Source organism: Sycon ciliatum, chromosome 2, assembly GCF_964019385.1.
Source record: "Sycon ciliatum chromosome 2, ocSycCili1.1, whole genome shotgun sequence".
In the NCBI taxonomy this organism is placed as follows: Eukaryota; Metazoa; Porifera; class Calcarea; order Leucosolenida; family Sycettidae; genus Sycon; species Sycon ciliatum.
Window position 1 is genome coordinate 26,393,071 of NC_088644.1, and position 21,291 is coordinate 26,414,361.

Genomic DNA, 21,291 nt, shown 5'->3' on the forward strand with positions numbered 1-21,291 from the left:
GTGTGCCTCTCATTCCTGGCGGTTTGGATTGTGACCTGGAAGACGCACTGAGGACATGTCAAGCTGGAAAACACGAGATTAGAAACAGGTACGCACTGCGACCATTGGCATTTCGCGATATCGGACTGTCCAACACTGCAATACATGTGCTGCTAGCAGCAGGCAATGCTTTGCGGTAGCCACACACAGCAGTACAAGCATGTACATATGCAGTGTGCCATGCATGCCTAATATCAAGAGTCCACCACGAGATCGAGAGTCCATGATGAAATCTCGGCAAGGGATTTATGAACTCTTGCTGATAGTATCATAATGACGGCCATGATGCCAGTCTGTAACGTCGTTAGATTCATGCATTCCTTGATAAAGTCAAAGATCAGCGGCTTGATAGATTCAATTATTTCCGGTATAGACATACATGCGTATTGCCACCTCGGTTCGTGCTTCAGTTGGCGAACAACGCTTGTGTCGGTGCTGCACAGAAGGAGCTATGACTTCAAATGGCAGGGTTCGAAGACTTCAAACGTTCGTCCATGGCCGAGCTATCTAGGAGGTGTTCTACGTGAGCCATGGAAAGAGTTGGAAAATACGTGGCTGGCTAAACGCCCTTGTCTCAGGGGATTCTGTCCCTGCATTAGCTATGCTTGTCACATGCTATGAGATTGTGTCTAGTAATAATAACAATAATAATACTCGTGTTATTAGGACTAGGGAGGCAGTCCACAGCCATTATCAGTTTATCACACCTCGTCCATGGAGGCTTGAAGTCATGGTCTTTCGTTGATGGATCGCTCCATTGACTTGCTATGGTTGTCTATGGGATTCGCGACCCGTGTGTTACAGGGATCGGTGCGAGGTCTCAAGGTTTGAACTGCAATCTGTTGATCAATACACGTACACAGGCGAGGAAGAATCCATATTACCTGGCTCTTGGTCTTATGCAGTTATGGAGCCTTGGCGCAGCGCACAGCGGACGGCACAACTGTGCCTAACACTTCCTTTTGCAATTTGTCCTACACGATATTTTTAAGTCAGAGTAGACGACGTGCTCAACTGGAAGCCGCCGAAAGGCCACGGACATTGGCACGATGCTAATGATGCACCTGCCACATTTCTAGTACATGCTGCTGAGAGTGGCATCTGGCCACGTGTGTACAGGGAGACGGAGGAAGAGTTCGCCTCTTTCGTAAACACCTACGTCAAGACATTTCACCCTGGCACGGAATCCCATCTGTCCGCGCAAAAAGCGAATTACGTACACAATAGGACTGGCTGGGTTGCTGTTACCTCTGCGCATTTCCAATATCCGGCGGGGCCAGGGCCAAGCGGAAATGCAATGCAGATAGTCATCTCAACAGGATCATCTGGTGATAGGTGGCTGGTTCGCCTCGCTGTTCTCAGCTATACCCGGGGCCGGGGTAGTAACGGTTACTAGTACTAGTAGTAGGAGACAAAGCGAGGGTCTGTCTTTGCCAATACCCATGGCGAACAGAACCGTGACTCCCACCAGTTGCACCACTGCTATCGCTACCCTAACCGAGTCCAGCAGCAAAAGTACTAATACATGGAACCCGTTTTCATGTTGCCTACACGAAAGGAGCGTTGAGCTACACTGACTTAGTAGTAGTAATAGTAACTATGTCATGTACCAGCCTGGAGCTGTCAACACCATTATTCTCGAGATGGGTGACTCGGTGACGGAACGACGTCGTCATGTGGAATCGTTTGCATCTTGAAGAATTAGTCATTTAGTTTAGTTCATCAATCTGTGGCAACACAGTAATAATAAGTTGATATACTATTACATATAGCGCAAGGAAGTGGCCGAAGATGCAGATACTACTGTACTACTACTAGTACATGAGATGGTGGGGATGCCAGGCACCTTCACGAGCAGAGCGCTGGTGCAATAGCAGCCACAGGTTACGTGCCATAAAGTGTCGTCAGGACCCAATCCACACTCTGCAACACAGTTTTCACAAAGATATCTTTAGATTCGTACCGTCATTCACATGTACAAAGGGATCCCACTCCCAGTTCCCCAAAGAGCGAAGAATACAGGTTGCTCAGGTGCGCGTGTCAACAACCCAACTAAAACCCTGTGCGTGAGACTTCGATTAACGTTTAATATGAGTAGGTAACAGCGACGACACCACCATGTATACTCTGTGCGAGGAATAGTTGGGGGAAGATCCAGTGCTATGCGTAGTGCCGCAGGAGTGACGTGAGTTAAAAGCCTAGCTCCCAGTCGGACGTGATCGCCCTGTGTCTGGAGCAACTGACAAGGTCAGTGGTAGCAGTGGGTGGAAGCCTCCAAGGCATAACCGCCATAACTCTAGAACATCTTACAATGTACATCCGACACACTCACACTCTCAGCATCCATACTTATAAGTCCTTGGTCTCCTAGACTTCTCTAGTGTCCATGGTATCAGGGACTCACAATTCTGAGTTCCCAGCTCGAAGCCTCATCATTTCCACTCACCGTGACATGCTGAGCTAGGTCAAGCTGTTGTCTATCAAGCCATTCAAGGCTTAGCAGGAGGTGCGTGTGCGTGGTCACTGGTCGTATTATGGTTCACGATGGTCTTGTTTGCAGTGTAGTGGACGACTGACTCTGTTCTCTTCCCCTGGCCCTTGAGCTGAGTTGAGGGCTGATTAACTGGTGGAGACTGTTACATGATGTTCCCAAAATCCTGGGTGATGTGTGCCCTTCAAACTCCGCAATTGAAATCTGTTGAGCGCGGTATGAAGGTGAGGACACTACGAGTGCGCACCCCGTATCAAATGCGTCTATCGTCTGGTGCTCTGCCAGGCAAGTCGGGGCAGGCTGGTCTCACAGACTCACCAGGGTTCTTTCTCAGCGTTGTACTGTGGATATGGGGAATGCATTACTGCACTGCTTAGCCTCCATAAAAGAATTGCCATTATGTTTTCATCGCGTGACCATTGTACAGCACCCTTTTGACGCTACAACCGCAGCCTCGTCATTGTTTTCCCCTGGGCTCCGCTCGCGTTCGGCGGGCGTTGTTCATTCCTAGATCCTGCAGACTGCAGTAGTTAGCGCTAGAGTAGGCTTCACTCTAACCCGTACCCCTGTACCTAAATGTAGCTAGCAGGACTTACACGGGAGATGACGGGGCGAGAAATGACATCGGTTGAAACTGGCGCGATCGAAGGTCGACGGTGGTGTTAAGCTGGCAATCCTGATTCTGCTGCGGATGCGATGCCTACTCTAGTCCTTCCTGATATGGTGGCTGTTGACTAAAACTCCTGCTGAGCCTCACGGCAGATCTCTCACGCAACGTCAGCTCAGGGTTGAAGCTGGGTAGAAAGAGAAGAACTTGATGTACATCACCGTCAGTCTGATATTCCTGGTCGACAGCATTGAGGCACTGAATTATTACTACACTCCAAATCCTAATTCTTTGGGGGTGGTTAAATTCTTTGAATACTGTTTCTACCTCTCTGGACTCTGCGTGACCTACGCAATGAGTATGGTGAAAAGTAATCGGATGCTTCTGGCAGTGGCGGCGTTCGTGCTTGCCTTGATCAGTGACAGGTGAGAGTGGTTTGATGAAGAGTAATTATTCTACTTTACAAGTTAGTTGTATGCGACTGGTGGTTGTTGTTGCATAGTATACATGATGATGGGGCAATGATTCTAATTACAATGCGATGATAATATGGATGATGATATGGATCTGGTCAATTGTATTAAGCCTGTTTGACGCCCTTTCTGATTGCATGATGGCAAAGGGATCCTCCGAAATTTGCTTGCACGCGTGCATGCTGAATTGTTTTCTCGAGTTTGTATTTGGCTGTCGCCCAGCAGGTTTAACTGTATACATGTAGATCCAGGGGTTGTCGTGGTTGCTAGCCAACATCTACACTGGAACACTCGAGGTCAAGACTTCAGATGAGTAGTGGTTTAGAACAGCTCACTGGTAATCTCGCGTGATGTTCGGGATACATGGGCATGGGGCGGATCAACTCGTCCTTGTTAGCACTGAGAGTACCAAGTTTCACCAAAAGGCTTAGGCCGTTCATGCTCAGCCGGTTATATACATGTAGGCACATCTCTTTGCTATTGTGGCTTGTTTGTAATTTTCGACCAGGTACCAGGTAGGTCAATGTCAAACAGCACATCACTATCGACAACTGGCTGTGGAGGTTAGGCCCTCTGTAGAGCAGTGGGACATTGGTGAGGGTGAGAGTAGCACCACTGGCAATGCAACAACCACTGACAGCACTAGTAGCAGTGTACCGTCCGCGGTCGGCGGTCATGACCCTGCCGAGGAAACCGATGGTATCGAACCCGACGGGCGAGCCGCGTGCAGCTTTCTACCCGGGCTGACAGAGCGCCAACGACTGTGGTGCAGGGACAACTACGTGTTTCTGGAGCCCATCGCCAGTGGCGCACAGATTGCACTGGCCCAGTGTCGAAAGCAGTTCGCAGACCGGCGCTGGAACTGCCCCACGGACAACCCGGCCGTCTTCAGTAAAATCTACGACAAAGGTGAGTGACGGTGGGACGGGGTGACAGACGGACAGGTGCACCGCCTGCACTGTTCATCATAAGCATAAGGTACACAGGATCTGTCAGGTGAACTGTACTGCCGCTGTTGGCTGCCTGTACCAAAATTATAACGCATGTCCTTATATGTATACCGCCAGGCTGTTCCCATTGTAATGCGTCCCAGTCAGAATGTGGCCTTTGTACTACACGAAGCTTCAGGGATCTAGGGAGTAGACCATTGTCTGAACCCGGGCAGAACGCTGACCTCAAACTCAAAGTGTGTTTTGTTAGGTGAATCATGTAGTGTACATCCAGTACAGTAGTATAGTTAGCTGATCAGGGCGCGGCAATGACGGTACACTGTACACCATGGTACACCGTACCTTGTCCCAGATCTTTTGTCTTTATCTACTGGCCTCGTGTTGTGGTACCTGCTGGTACTAAGATAAGTAAGAGCCGAAGCGTAGGCAGCCATTGCGCTATAGACATTCTGATATTGCATCACAGATGCATGTGGCAATAATGAACGAGACAAGGTGCAGATGCCATGCAGATGTGCACCGTCCTTCGCAGTGTGGAACGTGTCGGAATGGAGTGAAGTGCTTGTCCAGGCTATGTCATGACTCGGACATCAGGGCCTGACCGTCACAATCACAACTAACTGTTACTTTCTCTTCTCAGGCTTGAGGAAGTAGGCTGTATGATCGACACCATGGCAATAGCAGTAGTCTAGACTAGAGACTTAGAGTGCTAGTTGCGTCAAGAGCTTGTAGGTCGTTTCCAAGGTTATGCCATGGAGAATTACATATGGCCTACAGGGAGAATATAGAGAGACTAGCAGCACCCCCGCCAGCGTTGCCTGGCCGAATGTGGCGTGCGGGTGAAGCAAGTACATGAACACAGCACACGTGCTCAGCGCGTGGTGGTGGCCAGACCGCTGAAGTCCTGGTGAGGGAGGTTCTTCATCGTTGGAAGGAGAAGGAGGGACGTCTGTTACACCTTCGGGAGGCTGGTCAGGGTTGTCCATCACCTGGTGGCGGATGAAGCGGCTCAAAAAATTCATAAACTTACTTACGAACAAAAGTGCGATGCGCTCTTCACTGCAGATCAGATGCAGAGTGCATGCAGTCAGTGCAGATCTTTTGTATCCTTTTGTTGCAGATGTTTCTATTTGCAGAGAACGGTTCACGTGGTCCGCAGCGCTTGTGCGGCTGCTAGTGCTACCTATGGCCTAGGCTAGGTGGCTAGGCTACATGATTCGCACGCTTCGCGTGCTCAGTGCTTCTGCGCGCGGCTGCTACTGCTACTCGTACTGATCGTGTCTGCTATAAGTATAAGCGCTACCACCGTACCTACACTGTTCGCACGCTTCGCGTGCTCAGCACGTTGTGGTGGCTACACGATTCGAACGCTTCGCGTGCTCAGTGCTTCTGTGGCTGCTTCCGCTAGCTACACGATTCGCACGCTTCGCGTGCTCAGTGCTTCTGCGGCCGCTAGCTACACTGTGCTACACTGTTCGCACGCTTCGCGTGCTCAGGGCAGCGCTGCTCCGCAGCGCTTCAGCGTGACACAAAAACACACGTCACAGGTGCCTCTTCTTTATAAGGAGCGTGACACACACACACACACACACACAGACACACGTCACAGGTGCCTCTCTTTTATAAGTAAAGATGAGCCTACTTTCCTGGCAGGGCGTTCAGAGCAGGTCGATTCGATACACGAAGTCTTTCGCTCGGTTCTCTCCGAAATCGGAGGAGTTGTTCAGGTAACCGGTCGCCATCAAGTGCCACCAACGACCTTGTGGGCCTTGCATTCGCTCTCGTTCTGGAGTTGTCAAGCTGTGCACCTGCAAGGAAATGTCAAGACGCACGCAGCTCTGCACTGCAGACAGAGATCACTGAGGCAATGGTGGAATGTCCTGAGCAAGAATGCCGGTGGCGCGATTCACAAGGAAGTGTTGCTTTGATGATGTCCCCAATCTATATGCCGACTTATTATTATCTCCACTTGGTGGACTGGCACTGGTCGGAGAAGTATGCTCGTGACGGCGGAAATGACAAGGCATTAGAGAGGTTTCGCTTCACGTTGTTCTGCACTACACCGTGAAATTTCACGTCGGTGTGGCAAATTTTGGCGTCGAAACTCCCGTTCATGACGTGAGCTGAGGTCAACTCACGTTCGACGTGACGCGAGTTTTTGCAAATTTAGCCTTGCTATCAGGTTGGGATTATTGACTCGATTTGTCGATTTTGCCTAAACTAGCTATAAATAATATTTGTGCGACTTTGGCCTCACCAAAAATCACTTTTTCACTTTTTGAAGTTTTCGCCCCCAGTTTTCGCTCCTGTCGTCAGCGAAACGACGTGCTTCACAAGCAACGTGAAACGAAAGCTCTTTCTGAGCTCGCGTCGACGCAAAAAATTGACGTTCACGTAAGAGCACAAATCACGCGGGTCGAAACCTCTCTATTGCTCCCTTTCCTCATGGATATACATTGTGCATGCACTGTACATTATCATGTGCATGTATGCACGTGTTCATGAAGTTGTCCTGGACTCTGGGCTAATCTTACCAAGAGTATGGGGTATGTGCACTTGATATCCCTGGCTGGATTTTTCAATGCCGATCTTGTACGTACATGTACAATCACTCACTTGTCGAGGCCTGTGTCAGCCCGATGCTGCCGCATTGTTATGTTTTCACCTTAAAAAAATGGCCGAAGTTCAGTACAGCACCAGTAGAGATTTCCATGATGCGGCAACCTAGAAACATTATACATGTATCATGCACGGAGGAGAGTTATTCGTGCGAGACTCTTGGCATGGGCCCTTAGGGATGACCAGTTCGTCCAAAGTGCGTGTATGCTCTGGGGCGAGTGGGCGATCATTTTGCAATCGAATTACAACTGTCAACTGTCACCACACACACCTCAACTATAAAATTCATTGCAGTCCGGCTACGACGGCAGGGGACGGTGAGGCAAGAGGAACTGAAAAAAAGAAAGCCGAAGAGGGTGAAAGAGGGTTGAATCAAGGCCTGAAGCAAGAAGGAAGAGGATCCAATACCAGACCCAGTAGTACTGTGTGAACCGTGGAATATAGTCCATCGGTCAAGTCTCAAAATCGTAAGTGGTGATGCACTGAGCTTCCAACTAAACGCGACCATACCCAGCACGTAGAGAATATATCAGAGAACACTATTCCGTTTGTTGGACGTGTCGAATTCAGTCCAGGGCGTCGGTACGAAGCGTTCTTCGTCGCCGAGTTTTTTACTGTGCGCTCCATTTGAGAGTGCGCAGAGTTCTGATCGAGAGTTTTTTGAGCAGATTTTCAAATTTTTGAGGCTGTCAGCTGACAGCTGTCAACCCTAAATGGCACTTAGTATGTGACAGGCAATAGGTTTTGGTGCCTCCGTATGCCTTCTAATAAGTTCTATCTTCCTTCGTTTCACTTCGCTGCTTCGCCCACCACCTCAGGAGATGACAGCGTACCTGCACTAGTCAGCTCTCGCTAACCCTGTCTCTCTTTCTCCGTCTTAGCGCTCGTCATTCGTGTCCTTCTGCTGGGGCGAGCTTGATACTGTTGTGTCGTAGTTTTTAGGCAATAGTGGCTGTTGTTCGCGTGACGATCAGGATTTATGGAGAAAGACGACGACTCGCCAAGTTCCCATGCAGCCACAGACGGCGTAGCAATTCTTACCGCCAACCCTTCGAGCAACGGAACCGGCCTGAGTTGGAAATCGTGTCTGTGTAATTGTGCCACGATACGGATGAAACACACAGGCTCACATGTGACGAGATGAAGATAATCTCAACAGGCTGACGGAAATCCAACAGGCTCACGGGAACGCTGCAGTTATGGTCGGAGACGCGGAGTTATTTAGTCACTGGTAAATGTTGCATCGAGTGCTGTGTGGTAAAAATCATGAAAAAGTAAAAATAATGCAATGGTGGGGCTGAGTGGTGTTCTGTGGAGGAGACGTCGCTGTCTCAGTATTCAACGCCGGACTCTGTATTTCAAGTCTGTGGTCATGCTCGATCATAAGTTCCTGTATGGCTCCAGTGCCTTCTCAGCATTGTTGGCGGGTAAGCACCTGGATCGTGTCCAAGTACTGCGGCTCTGGTGGCTTGAGGGTTGTACGGGTGCTCGCCGTGCACCCCTGCCGGCAACCTGCTAGTGAAGCTTGGTACCTACTGTGTCCGGGAGATTTTCATCCAGAAGCTGATCTTCCTAGGCTGGAGCTGCTGCTACTCCTGTGCTAGCCCTCAACCACTGGCGCTCCTACTCGGCTCCAGTGTGGGCCATTAACCACCCTGCCCGATTTCGCACTGTTGCTATTCCACACCGTCAGCATTTAACTCTGAGGTCAGACCTTGGTCCCTCCCACCATATGCTATCTGCCTGTCTGCCTCTCTCTCGCACACAGATGTGCGCGCATACACACAAACACACATGCACACACACACACACATGCACACACAGTGACACAAACACACACATAGCCAACTTCTCTGTGTTTGGTGATCATCATCTGTTTTCTGATGTGCAAGCTCACCTCTGATGCCGATTACTTCCTTGCGTAGACCCGGTCTGCTATTAGACCAGTCTGCTCTCCCTTCACTCGCTTGTAAATCCTACTTGGAGCAGTAAGGTTGTGTCACTACTCCTACTGATGTCATTGTTGTGAAAGCAATATCATCGCCATTGGTGGTAATTTTCCACCGTGCATGAATCATTAACAATCATTATCTATGTGTCACGGCCTAACCATCCTCGTAACTCCCCTCATCGTGACTAGTGCTGTACCGTTGAAACCTACTTTGCTTCAGTGTATATTCGCTCCAAAGCTCTTGTTTTGTTGCATAGTGATCTGACGCAGTGTGCTATAGCCTATCGGGTAATATGGATAAGATTAGTACAGTCGGCATCGCCTATCGAGTGACCAGGTACATGTATAAGGATACTAGTACATGTATACCGGCTTAATGATATCGGAACACAAATAGCACTATGCGTGACAGTGCAATATTCCTTTCTAAGCTCACGCAGTGCGGTGCAGATAGGTCATGTGTCGTTGCCAACTTGCGGCATGTGCATGTGCAGCAGGAAGGCACCACATGTCGACTACTACTTATACTGTACAGCATTGTGTGCTTACATGCATCTACGGCCTTGTGGATGCAATTGAGTCTCACATACATGTACATGAAATATTGCTTGTAGTGCGGCATCAGGTGCATACAATGGCTAAATATTTTTCTCGCAATAATGACCGTATTCACCACAAGTGTGTTTATGTCCAGAGCCAACTCAAGTCCTGTATTATTTATGACCATGACAACAAGACTTCCGGGCTGAAATTCTTCTATGACAGGCATGAACACTTGCCTTACAATTGTTCGTGATTGTACGAAGTACATATTCGCTGTTGCATCAATTTTGCACCATTTACGTCATTGTAGTGCCACTAGTGCCGTAGTGGTATCACCAGTGACCTGCATGCGTATTGAGTCAAACAAGGTTACCTCTGTATAATTATGCTTATCGTGGCTATCAAGAGCTTCGATGCAAATTCCCAGCTGACGAATGGTGTCCAGCTTGTGTTCAGCTCAGCTGGCACTCACAACTCATAATAATTGCGTTCTAGACGCCAGATGAGATGTTTCAGCTACAATGTAGACAAAACGTCCGTGTTCAAGAAAGCCGTCACTTCATCTTCTGTCCATCCTCAATAACACGTTCAAGCAAATACGTCTGAAACACAGTAGCGACAATCCGACAGCGGCGACACGCCGTCTTCTCCGAATGAGCTTCTATATATTCTACCGTTCTAATTCAGATTCCCCCAAAAATTCCAAAATAAATAATAGATTTCCACCAAGCTCGCTAGAATCTTGCGAACCGTCAACATGCAGGCATTTCAAGTGTTCGAGCGTGCGTAGATTCTGCTCAGCGGCTCAAGAACATTCGCCAAGCGAAAAAAAGTCGATGAGAAAGATGTAATGGTGGACGAAATTACGAAAATCGGAAGAAGGTATTCGACCCAGTTCGACTATCCTGGACTGGATTGGCAACGTCCAACAAACGGATTCGTATTCTATGGGGTCTCATGAGCTAGTGTGCCAAAGGGCGTTTAGTTGGAGCTTCAGTGCATCACCTTCGCCGAAAGAGGCCCTTTCTGAGATTTGGCCGATGGACTAATAGGAGTAGGAGTCATGGAGCACTGCAAGGGGTGTATGAAGGTGTGTTGAGCAGGCAGATCATCAAGTTCTGCACAGCTTGGTCACTTGCAGGACTGCTTGGCCAGTCTGAGAAGAACTGCTAGAGTGCATTGTCAGTTCGGGAACACAGTCACATGAGCGTGGAAGGTTTTGCCTTTGCCAATCATTAGTCTATTACCCCTGGCTTAAAATGCAATCTGAAGTGCCTCCGAAGAGATCTGGTCACATACACGATATTGATAGGGGCAGTGACCGACGTCACTAATGCTATCAAGACTACCCACCTGCGGCGCGTACATTGGAAACCACTCCACTGGCTTACCACACACGCTTCGTTTCTTTCAAATAATAATTAAATACCCTCTGACAAAATTGGCAAACGTCAGGACTGTGGCCTGACTGTGGGTCCAGTGTGGGAGGGAGCTACATTGTATGTTGCATCGATGCGAAAACGAAAAGGACTTTTTCCTGGAGCGATCTGAGCCGTATCCGAGTGTCAACTGCGGATAATATTACATGTACATGTACATGATGCTGCAATGCTGTCAGCTTCACTAATTTTTAGTTTTTCCTTCGGAATGCTGAAAAACGACAGGACAATGGCTTCGTTGGGTAGATTGTGGTGAAGCATGGAGTGTTTAGTCGCTAATAAGATTATCTGCCGATATCGACAGATTGCATTCGATTATACGATCAGTATTATCAACAAAGGGCCACACTGCCCTGCACAAAGGGATATGCTAAATGAACGAACAGGAATACTCCATACCGTCTACGAGTAGTTGTGTGACTTACATGTACATGTAAACGATATGGTATGGAGTTGGTCTACTCGTCTAAGTAACTTAGTTAGTTACTTACTTATTACTAACTTAATTAATTCCGTGCATGAGTAAAGTCACAGCAAGTGGATGTACCGCAGATCTGCCCACACTACGCGTGATATAAACCAAATAATGAAGTAATTATAGCATTTTGGCTCAAGGGGTCTGACTTGCATTATCTACAATAGTCATGTACATGTACATGCCACAAATTGGATTAATGGGTCTTACATGAAAGACAGGATGTTTTGCACCGTCACCCTGTAGTGGATACTCTGTGTCTCATAACGGGTCTGTTGCCAGCGCTGATTTACCTCACATGACTGACAACAGGGAAATAGCAGAGCATCTGCACCGCAAGAACCAGAATGCTGTGACCATAAGTCGAACATAGGGTTTATCGGGTGTTAGCGGCCGTCGTGAGTTCCCTTCGGGAACGGACACGATAATTTACTTTTACTTTACTTAAGTCGAACATAATATCATTGATGTACATGTACATGTACACACGTTATGTATGTTGTAGGGGTGTTCTACCGGTTCGTGCTGCAGTAGAGGCTAATCGGATGCGTCACTTGACCCACTACTGGCACTAGTAATAATTATCATTGATGCAGACAGCGAGATCTGGATAGATAATGCTTCATTGCATAATATATTATGGAAGAAGATGTCATGTTTTAACAGACAAGAGACTTCTTGATATCAGTGCTCCCCTTCTCTGGATTTGCCGACCCAAGTCTGTACTTCCCCGGGCCTCTTCTGCCGCCTCCTAGTTGTCGCTTTCTGCTTCTGTTTATGGCCCCCTTTCCCTTCTTTCTTTCTTTCCTTCCTTCTCTCTCTCTGTCTCTCTCTGTCTCTCTCTGTCTCTCTCTGTCTCTCTGTCTCTCTCTCTGTCTCTCACTGTCTCTCCCTGTCTCTGTCTCTGTCTCTGTCTCTCTCTGTCTCTCTCTCTCTCTCTCTCTCTCTCTCTCTCTCTCTCTCTCTCTCTCTCTCTCTCTCTCTCTCTCTCTCTCTCTCTCTCTCTCTCTCTCTCTCTCTCTCTCTCTCTCTCTCTCTCTCTCTCTCTATCTATCTATCTCTATCTGTCTGTCTCTGTCTCTGTCTCTGTCTCTCTGTCTCTCTGTCTCTCTGTCTCTCTGTCTCTCTGTCTCTCTCTCTGTCTCTCTCTCTCTCTCTCTCTCTCTCTCTCTCTCTCTCTCTCTCTCTCTCTCTCTCTCTCTCTCTCTCTCTCTCTCTCTCTCTTCTACATTTCTGTTCTCATGCATCTTTCATCACAATGCACTGCGTCATAACATACTTCTAGTCCCATTTGTTGGAAGTAACATGATATTAGTTGGAACGCGAGACCGTCCAGGGGGCACTCTTGCTTGGACCTACAGGTGACAGGGAGAAAAGGTTGACACACTCAGCTGGATAGCCGCAACCTCATGACACAGGTCAATAGCTCGGGAAGCAGGTCTGCAGTTCCTCAAGCCAAGGAACATGATTAACAGCTCTATTGCTCCAGAGCCTACGTGAATGCAATCAAATGGCCTTCTATATTTAGCCTGGAGCCAATGTTCACATTCCTCTGGAGCAGAGCAATCGTGAAAATGGTGTCTGTTTCTTAGGAGAGCCCCTGACACGTACACGTACTCTTGCATATCCATTGTTCCTTGCTCGTTGATTGGGAGGCATCTGCCTTGAAGAAGTCTCTCTTGATTTCCTGATTCTGCCGGGTCACGCTCTGAACGAAGAACAAAGGATGCCTGATTAGGACTGACATGGCGGTCACAGGTCTAGGGTCCAGCGTCTCACGTCCATCTGGTCCAACTACTACTGGTACTTGGCGTGTTTCATCTCATAGTCTTATGCACAGATCACGCCGACTTGAACTGCTCGAACTCGATGATCGTCTTCCATGAACGTGCCAGATGACCCGTTTCTCGCCCTTACGACCCCGCAGAAGTCCTATTGGTACTATGGTAGAAGACGATTGCATGACTCGCTGACAATGTATGTCTGGCCAGTGATGATCCTGCTTTGCATCAAGTCGCTTTCTGAGAGTTGGCCTTTCCTGATGGTAAGAATTGCGTCGCCGGCCCCACACTGCGAGAAGACAATAGACGAACTGTGCCCCACCAAGCCCAAAAGGACTTCCTTTGTCCACCCTAGTTCAGGTCTACAAAATGTAGGCAGGTTGAAGTTTGGATTGTCACTGGCAATCAATGCACACTACTAGCACTGTCTGTGGCCCCAGTGTGGGCTTGGAGTGATGCAGGGAGTCATACGAGTACAATAATGTACAATCATAATACCTGTATAAACCACTCCCTGGTGTGTTGCAGACTTCACCGGTTAAAGCATGCCAGACTCTTTCCGTTTTCAGTTTTCCTTATGCTATGTACAGTAGAATCGTGTACAGTAGAGTCGTGTACAGTAGAATCGTGTACAGTGTACTTCGAAGTACTAGTACATGAATCAAGACTACAGTAGTTACGTTACAAGTTATACTCTTGGAAGTGCACAACAAGCTGTTCCGGTGAGGCACATTTAGACGACCATACGTGGTGATGATCGTGAGTTCTGCAAGTGCTTGACTGCTAGCTACAACATGCATGCTGATCGACTTTTCTCGCCGATTGGGACTCAGTTCTTTCGAAGGACATCGAAGAAGCGACAGGAATGAGTAGCTCAGACTGTCTGTAAGTCGTGAGCTGCATCCCAGCTCCTGTACTCTGGTAAGATCATTAACATACTGAAGTAATACTGTCAGAAGCCACTCTAACTACCAGACGTCGCAGGTAATGAACTACCAGTACTAACCTGTACCGCAATAGGCAATACAGTATCACGATATAGGCAATACAGTATCACGATATAGGCAATACAGTATCACGATATAGGCAATACAGTATCACGATATAGGCAATACAGTATCACGATATAGGCAATACAGTATCACGATATAGGCAATACAGTATCACGATATAGGCAATACAGTATCACGATATAGGCAATACAGTATCACGATATAGGCAATACAGTATCACGATATAGGCAATACAGTATCACGATATAGGCAATACAGTATCACGATATAGGCAATACAGTATCACGATATAGGCAATACAGTATCATGATGATCCAATCCATCATGCAGAGTAACAATGCCTTTCCTTTCGGCTTCCGCTTCACTGTCACTGCAACAATGGATAGCGCTTCCTAGAGTAATCAGTGGAACTGTGTTATCATCGGCAGCACGGAAGACCTCGGAAGAAACTATCTCACTACAATTGATTTCTCAGCTCGTACAGGCAATCTTGCCGATGATCTGCTTCCGCCGATGCCCGCCAAATGAATCAGAAACTCAGCGTGGTCAAGATTGGCAAAACAGCTGGGGGCCATATTCACGAGGCAGATCAATATTGACAACCAATGAGCACAAATCATTCAACTCCTAACCGCGACGCGCTAATGCTACGTAGGATGTTTCCTATCCCGAATTCCCGAGAGATCTCTAGGCTCACTGTTTTCTTTACTCCACCTATCCAGGTTATCCTATCTTTCATCCGTTTGGGCATGATTGTCCGCAATGCATTTATACATAAAACAAAATTAATACACAATACATGTACATGTACTTGGGATCTCACAGCCTAGTATTCCCCTCTACAATGTACTAGTACCGGTAGTTGTCCTGCTCTACCACATCTCGTCACTGTTTTCTTCGCTCCACTTAGCTTATCCAGGTTATCTTTTCTCCCTTTCCATCGTCATCATAACAGTCATTGGGCATGATTGCCCGTTTGACTTGCGATGTAAAAAGAATTTAAAAACAAACAAATACAATCAATCATACATACATGTACATACAAAATACAATATTCTCGAGATCTTGCCCTCGGCTCGGGGCTCCGCCCCTCGGGCGTCTCGACCTCGGGCAAGATCAGACTCATTCAGAGCGTCTTGCCCTCGCAACTGTGTAGGATTGTGTATATCAAGCAGCGCTGAAAAAATCATGAAAGTCGCAGAGTTTGCATCGACGGCCGGTACAGCGGTCTGGTTCTACACTAAGTCTTGTGGCATGATTTATCCACTCCCGATCCCTTCTCCTGAGCATGATGTTCTGTTTTCACCTGAGTGACGTTTTACACTGTACAATGTAGTTGCTCGACTCACTGCTGTCCCACTATCCGTGACCGTGTGTACATGTGGCATTGGCAGATTCATGGCCCGAGGCTAAACGCGTTCCTTCCTACACCCACTTGAACCGACCTTCGTGCCAGTGGCCCAGTGCCCCAGTCGCACCATTCACATGATTCAGGTGTTGATTCTTTCTTGGGAAGTTTAGTTCTTCCTAACCAACGTAGGCCTCCTCGGCAGTCTCTGCTCGGTAAAGAACCTTCACTCGCTGGCATGGCATGGGAGACGTAAACACTAATATACGAAACACATATTGATTGTGTTGCGCCGGCGGGCTGGAAAGGTTCTCACGGACGCGCCTATTTACCGGCTTGCTGCAATAGCAGAATGATACAGATGAGTGACTATGATTAGTGCTGCGTTTTACAATTGTAACGTTATTAATTTGCATGTGTAATTGAAATGTTGAAGTACCAGGGCTAGAGTTTCATGTAAACACTTCGCCAAGGGGAAATTCGACACTGAAGGCTTGACCTTCCTCTATCTCCCGAAATTTCCCATCATTACAGCCATCGATTGTAGCAAAGCTGTGGCATAAATTATCACCTCTGATGTGGCGTAGAAGAGGGTTGCTTGCAGGTGGGAGTGGAACAAGATCTGAAACAGCTGCCCAGCAGTGGCAGTAAGAGTACATAATACTTCTGCATGCTTGGACCCATCGTTTTTTTGCGGATGCATGTGAGTTGAATGAGTTCCTGACAAACAAATCAAGTCAACAATCACTTCAGGCTGCTGGAAATGTCAAGTGTCGGTATGTTTTCATGTAATATGATCACTTTGGCAGTTGGGAAGGCGGTGAAACGGTTCTTACACTATTTCTACATGTACAACATTCTCAGTCTGAATCCTTTGCATATTCAAGTCTTGCGACCTGTTTTTCATGTTCTCTCTGGTTTGGCTGACATGCAGGGAGCCAAGAGACGGCGTTTGTGCACTCCATTCAATCAGCCGGTGCCACACTGGCCATTGCACGGACATGCAGCCGAGGTCACGCGCCCCGTTGGTGTGGCTGTGATACGACTTGGACGAGGAATGAAGCTGTCAACTGGACGTGGGGATCTTGCAGTGACAACTATGTCAAAGGATATGAGCTTAGCAAACAGTTCCTAGATGCCGGCGAGACGGACACATCCACACCGAAATCAAAAAGCACGCTCTGGAACAATGAAGCAGGAAGATTGGTAAGATAGTCATTCATGAGAGGCCATAGATACTCATCAGTAAGATAGTCATTCATGAGAGGCCATAGATACTCATCTCCAGTGATGCCCGTTGAGCATGTGGCGGGGAACCAAGGCCAGTTGTGTGCCTGTACTTTCAAAATTGGTGGGTGGTTGGCAAAGTGTTCAGAGCATTGGCTTTCTGAACGTGAGGTTGCTAATTCGATTCCCAATATGTGCGAAGATAATTACCCCCTCTCCCCGCCCCCCCCCCCCCCCCCCCCCCAGAGCAGTTTGGGTTTAAGTAGTACAACCTGACTTTGATTGGGATGCCGAGGAAGATTAGGATTGCCCAAACTATGTTGAGCTGTTCGAAACAAGAGGACTGGCCTTAATTAATCAAACACACCCTGCCCCTAACGATCAGAATTGAGTATGGACTCGCTTTGCCTTACTCCGTAGGTAAAATGCCTGTAGGGCAGTGGTCAGATTAGCATGTTCCATAGGACTGTGCACTCAGGAACATGAAGTTTCAACGAATGTACTTTAACTGTTAATAAAGTCAAGCCTATTCAAGTGATGTTGTAATTGATACTGCACTTTGAACATACGAATACTTACATTAACATGCTTGTAGTGACGCAGTTGTCACAATACCTCAACATCTCCGCATTCCTAGCCTTTCGGAAAGCTCATTGCTAGCTTGAAGGGAAGGTAATGGTGTAATGTCAGTGGGCACGTAGTCTGGTTTGACTGACACAATCTAGTGCTGGCATGCTTCTTTTGCCGCAGGCCGTGCGGCGATTGATGCGTCTGCAGTGCAAGTGTCATGGCCTCACCGGGACCTGTGCGCATCAGACCTGCTGGTACAGTCTGCCTCTGGTGCGAGTCGTCGGCAACCTTCTGATGGCCAAGTACGAGAGTTCCACTGCCGTCAAGATGAGCTCGTCAGGCTCACCTCGCCTGGTCGTGAAGCGGACCACAGCGACAGCACTGCCTTTGACCACCGAGGACTTGGTGTACCTGCGGCGCAGTCCTGATTACTGCTTGTCGGATCCAGCTGCCGGCTCGCTTGGAACGTTTGGCCGAACATGCAAAGGGAAGAAGTCCGGCTATGGTGGCTGTGATCATTTGTGTTGTAACCGGGGGTTCAATGTGCAGCGCTATGCTGAGAAGGAGAAATGCAAGTGCAAGTTTGTCTGGTGCTGTCACGTACGCTGCAGGACGTGTTTGGAGAACAAAGAACGCCACACATGCAACTGATTATGCGCTGCTGATGTGTGCGTGCGTGTGTGTCTGTGTGCATGTGGACGTGTGTGCATGTGTGTGTGTGTGTGACCGGGAAGCGTGTAAGTGGCGATGTGCCTGTGTACATGACTGAGTTGACGCCTAGCCTCGGAGCAGTATATGTATTGGACAGAATCAGCATATGATAATTCCACTAGCACTTGTGCAAATATCCCTTGAGATATATCGTTTCTAAACGTTTCTAAATTAAGTGGTTGCATGCACATAATCAGTACGGTAGAGGGCAATACTGGGTTAGGCCACCTTTTAAAGCCACTTACTGACTAGTCACAGAGTAATCTTGTAAAGCTTGATTATATATAAATATATTGCATTTGCTCTGCCCTTGTTGTTCATTCAATGCGGCATCAAGTGCTCTGATCTTTCAATGATTAAATATTTAATTTTTAAACTTCCATATTTTCTCATTGTGCAGTTTTGATTCGTCTCACTTTAATATCCTTGTGTTCATGTGACACAAGTTTCCTTGCAAAAGAAAAAAACAACACAATTTCAAGTATGTGCCATCCCGCTTGCTTCTCTCTCTCTCTCTCTCTCTCTCTCTCTCTCTCTCTCTCTCTCTCTCTCTCTCTCTCTCACACACACACACACACACACACACACACACACACACACACACACACACACACACACACACACACACATACACATCTTTCCAATGACCCTGCACAGTAATTCACCACCAGTGAAGCGTATCGTGTTGGTGAAGCAGATCTATTGGCAGATTTCGTCTTGACTAGAACCAGCATAAGTTATCTGCAAAGTGTAACCCTGGAACCAAGCCTCAGTGATGTTTCCAAAACAACAACACAATTTTTGAAATCACGGATATAGCAGCCACTAACAGGCAAACATTCTGTTAAATACCAACATGCTGAAAGTGAACATACCGCTGCACCTGGTTGCATGCCGCTAGTTTGGGCTGTACTCATGGAGAACTGATCAGCAGTTGTTAAGATAAAAACTTCAACTTTTGAGCCATTTGTCAATAAGGGACAAGTACAATTCAGAGTCTTTGTGCCAAGCCCAGTACCAGCGGAGATCACTCGAACCAATAGTTTCGTTATACTTGTCTCCCAGTGACGTCCTCCAGGTTAAAAATGATTGCTTATCGAATGCTTTGGCACGGGCATCCACCTCATCTGGGTCAAGAAGGTCGCGTAAAAGTGCCCTAAACTGACTGAGAATGGCGGGCTGTGATGTGGCAACACTAATTAGTTCATTCGGATCGCTGTTCAGATCGAATAGTTCAGGATCATAATCACCAGCATACTCAATATATTTCCAGTTGTCCTGGCGTAGCATGAACTGTCCAGTGTTGGAGTGGTCCATGTGTGCCTGTAACAGAACATAGTCTGGGTGAGAGTCACCCATCAGCTCATCAAATCGTGATGCAGACGCCGGCACACCAGCGTCAAACCATGCATGCATACTACTCGCATTCATCAGATCTGGCAGCAGCGAGTAGCCAGTTAGTCCAGCGGGATGCTGTGCCTTAGCTAAATCCATGACGGTGGGGAACAGATCTATGAGACTAGTAGGTCTCTGCACTGTAACGCCGTGATGGATTCCAGAGCGCGGTGGGCCAGCAATGATCAGCGGTACACGGGCACTGCCTTCAAGAGCCGTCTCCTTGTAGAATTGTTTGTGATCCATCGCCATATCGCCATGATCCGACCAGAATACCACTACAGTGTTGTGAAGCAAGCTGCTGCTGGCTATCATATCCAATACGCTACCAACAAAGCCATCTGCCTCGGCCACCATGGCGTAGTAGAAGGCCCTGATATCTCGCACTGTATCTGCACTCCAGTTCCCAGAGCAGTTCTTCGTGATGGTTTCATAGCGCTGGACAGGATGCATGTCCTTCTCGGCCTTCCACCGGGGCATCGTGATGCGTGTCTTGTCGACACCGTTCTCCAGCCAGTATGGCGACGTGGAGTACGCCGGGTGCGGGCACGTGAAGCCACACGACAGCATGAACGGCTTGGTGCTGTTCAAGCGACCCTTGAGCCAGTCAGTGCATTTCCCTGCCCTTCTCCAGTCCGCCGTGTGAACTTGCCGTGTGGCGTTGAGCTGTAGGAGTGGCTCAGGTCTATCTTCCGAAGGGATGGCAAAGTAAGGCACCGGTCTTACCCACGTGCTTAAGTTTGCAGACAGAGTGTGGTGTTTGCCACTGAAGTCATGCCGACCTATAAACTGCGTATCGTAGCCCACCTTACTGACCTGCTCCATAATGATAGGATAGTCTGGTGGCAAACCATGCCCGTTTGCCCACACTCCTGTTTGATCAGGTCGTCTGCCAGACCACAGGGCGCTGCGAGATGGCACGCACTCCGGAGAAGCACAGTAGGTGTTGTCGAATCTGACGCCTCTCCTAGCTAGCTTGTCCAAATTCGGGGTGAGCGCTGGCGAGTCTTCCAGTGCCGTTCGTCCATCCATGCTGTCGACATGAATGAAGATGATATTCGGCGTTGCACCGCAGGCTGCTGTTGGTGCTGCCTCGCATCCAAGTAGCGCCTGAAGCGTCACACCGACGAAAAACCAGGATGTGATATCCCAGATTACTGGCTCCACCATTTTTTGGTTAGATTATCAATGAGTAAAACTACTGTACTAAGTAACGCCACTAACGGTACTACTACTAACGGCAACGCAGGTCCAGTTTTACTCATCGACTGATACGATGCCAGTAAACTGAGTAATGGCTTCCTTTGAACACGAATGACAATGAAACATTGGGTGCTTCTACGATGTATGACAGTCGAGGTCGAAAATGAAGGAACAATTAATTTACATGGCTGAAGGCTCAGCTGATCAGATATCAGGTGAAAGAAAATGTTTTGCTATGACCATGATCACTACACCTGTCACTACTGCATGTACCGCCTAGCGCCTAGGACTAGGTACTCTAATTTCAGAAATTTTCGGTGCTCAATATTTTCGGTATGAGGGCAACAGTTAACAGGCTAGGTTAGGTGAACAGAAATTTTCGGTACAGAGAAGCAGGTCCGAGTATGTGTGTTAGTGTTTGTCCGGTGTATTGAAATTTTAGGTGTGAAACAGACG

General features: G+C 47.9%; 2 protein-coding genes across 2 annotated transcripts; one reads left to right on the top strand and one right to left on the bottom strand.

Moving 5' to 3' along the window:
- The first annotated feature begins 2,101 nt into the window (after positions 1-2,101).
- Positions 2,102-18,730, top strand: LOC135809414 (protein Wnt-4-like). The gene is made up of 4 exons (XM_065322760.1): positions 2,102-3,562; positions 4,119-4,519; positions 16,664-16,935; positions 17,707-18,730. The coding sequence occupies exons 1-4, from the start codon at positions 3,348-3,350 to the stop codon at positions 18,175-18,177; spliced, it is 1,359 nt and encodes a 452-aa protein (XP_065178832.1). The 5' UTR covers positions 2,102-3,347; the 3' UTR covers positions 18,178-18,730.
- Positions 18,731-18,917: 187 nt separating this feature from the next.
- LOC135809413 (arylsulfatase K-like) lies at positions 18,918-20,956 on the bottom strand. The gene has a single exon (XM_065322758.1). It carries the CDS (start codon positions 20,800-20,802, stop codon positions 19,189-19,191), a length of 1,614 nt encoding a protein of 537 aa, XP_065178830.1. The 5' UTR covers positions 20,803-20,956; the 3' UTR covers positions 18,918-19,188.
- Positions 20,957-21,291: the final 335 nt, after the last annotated feature.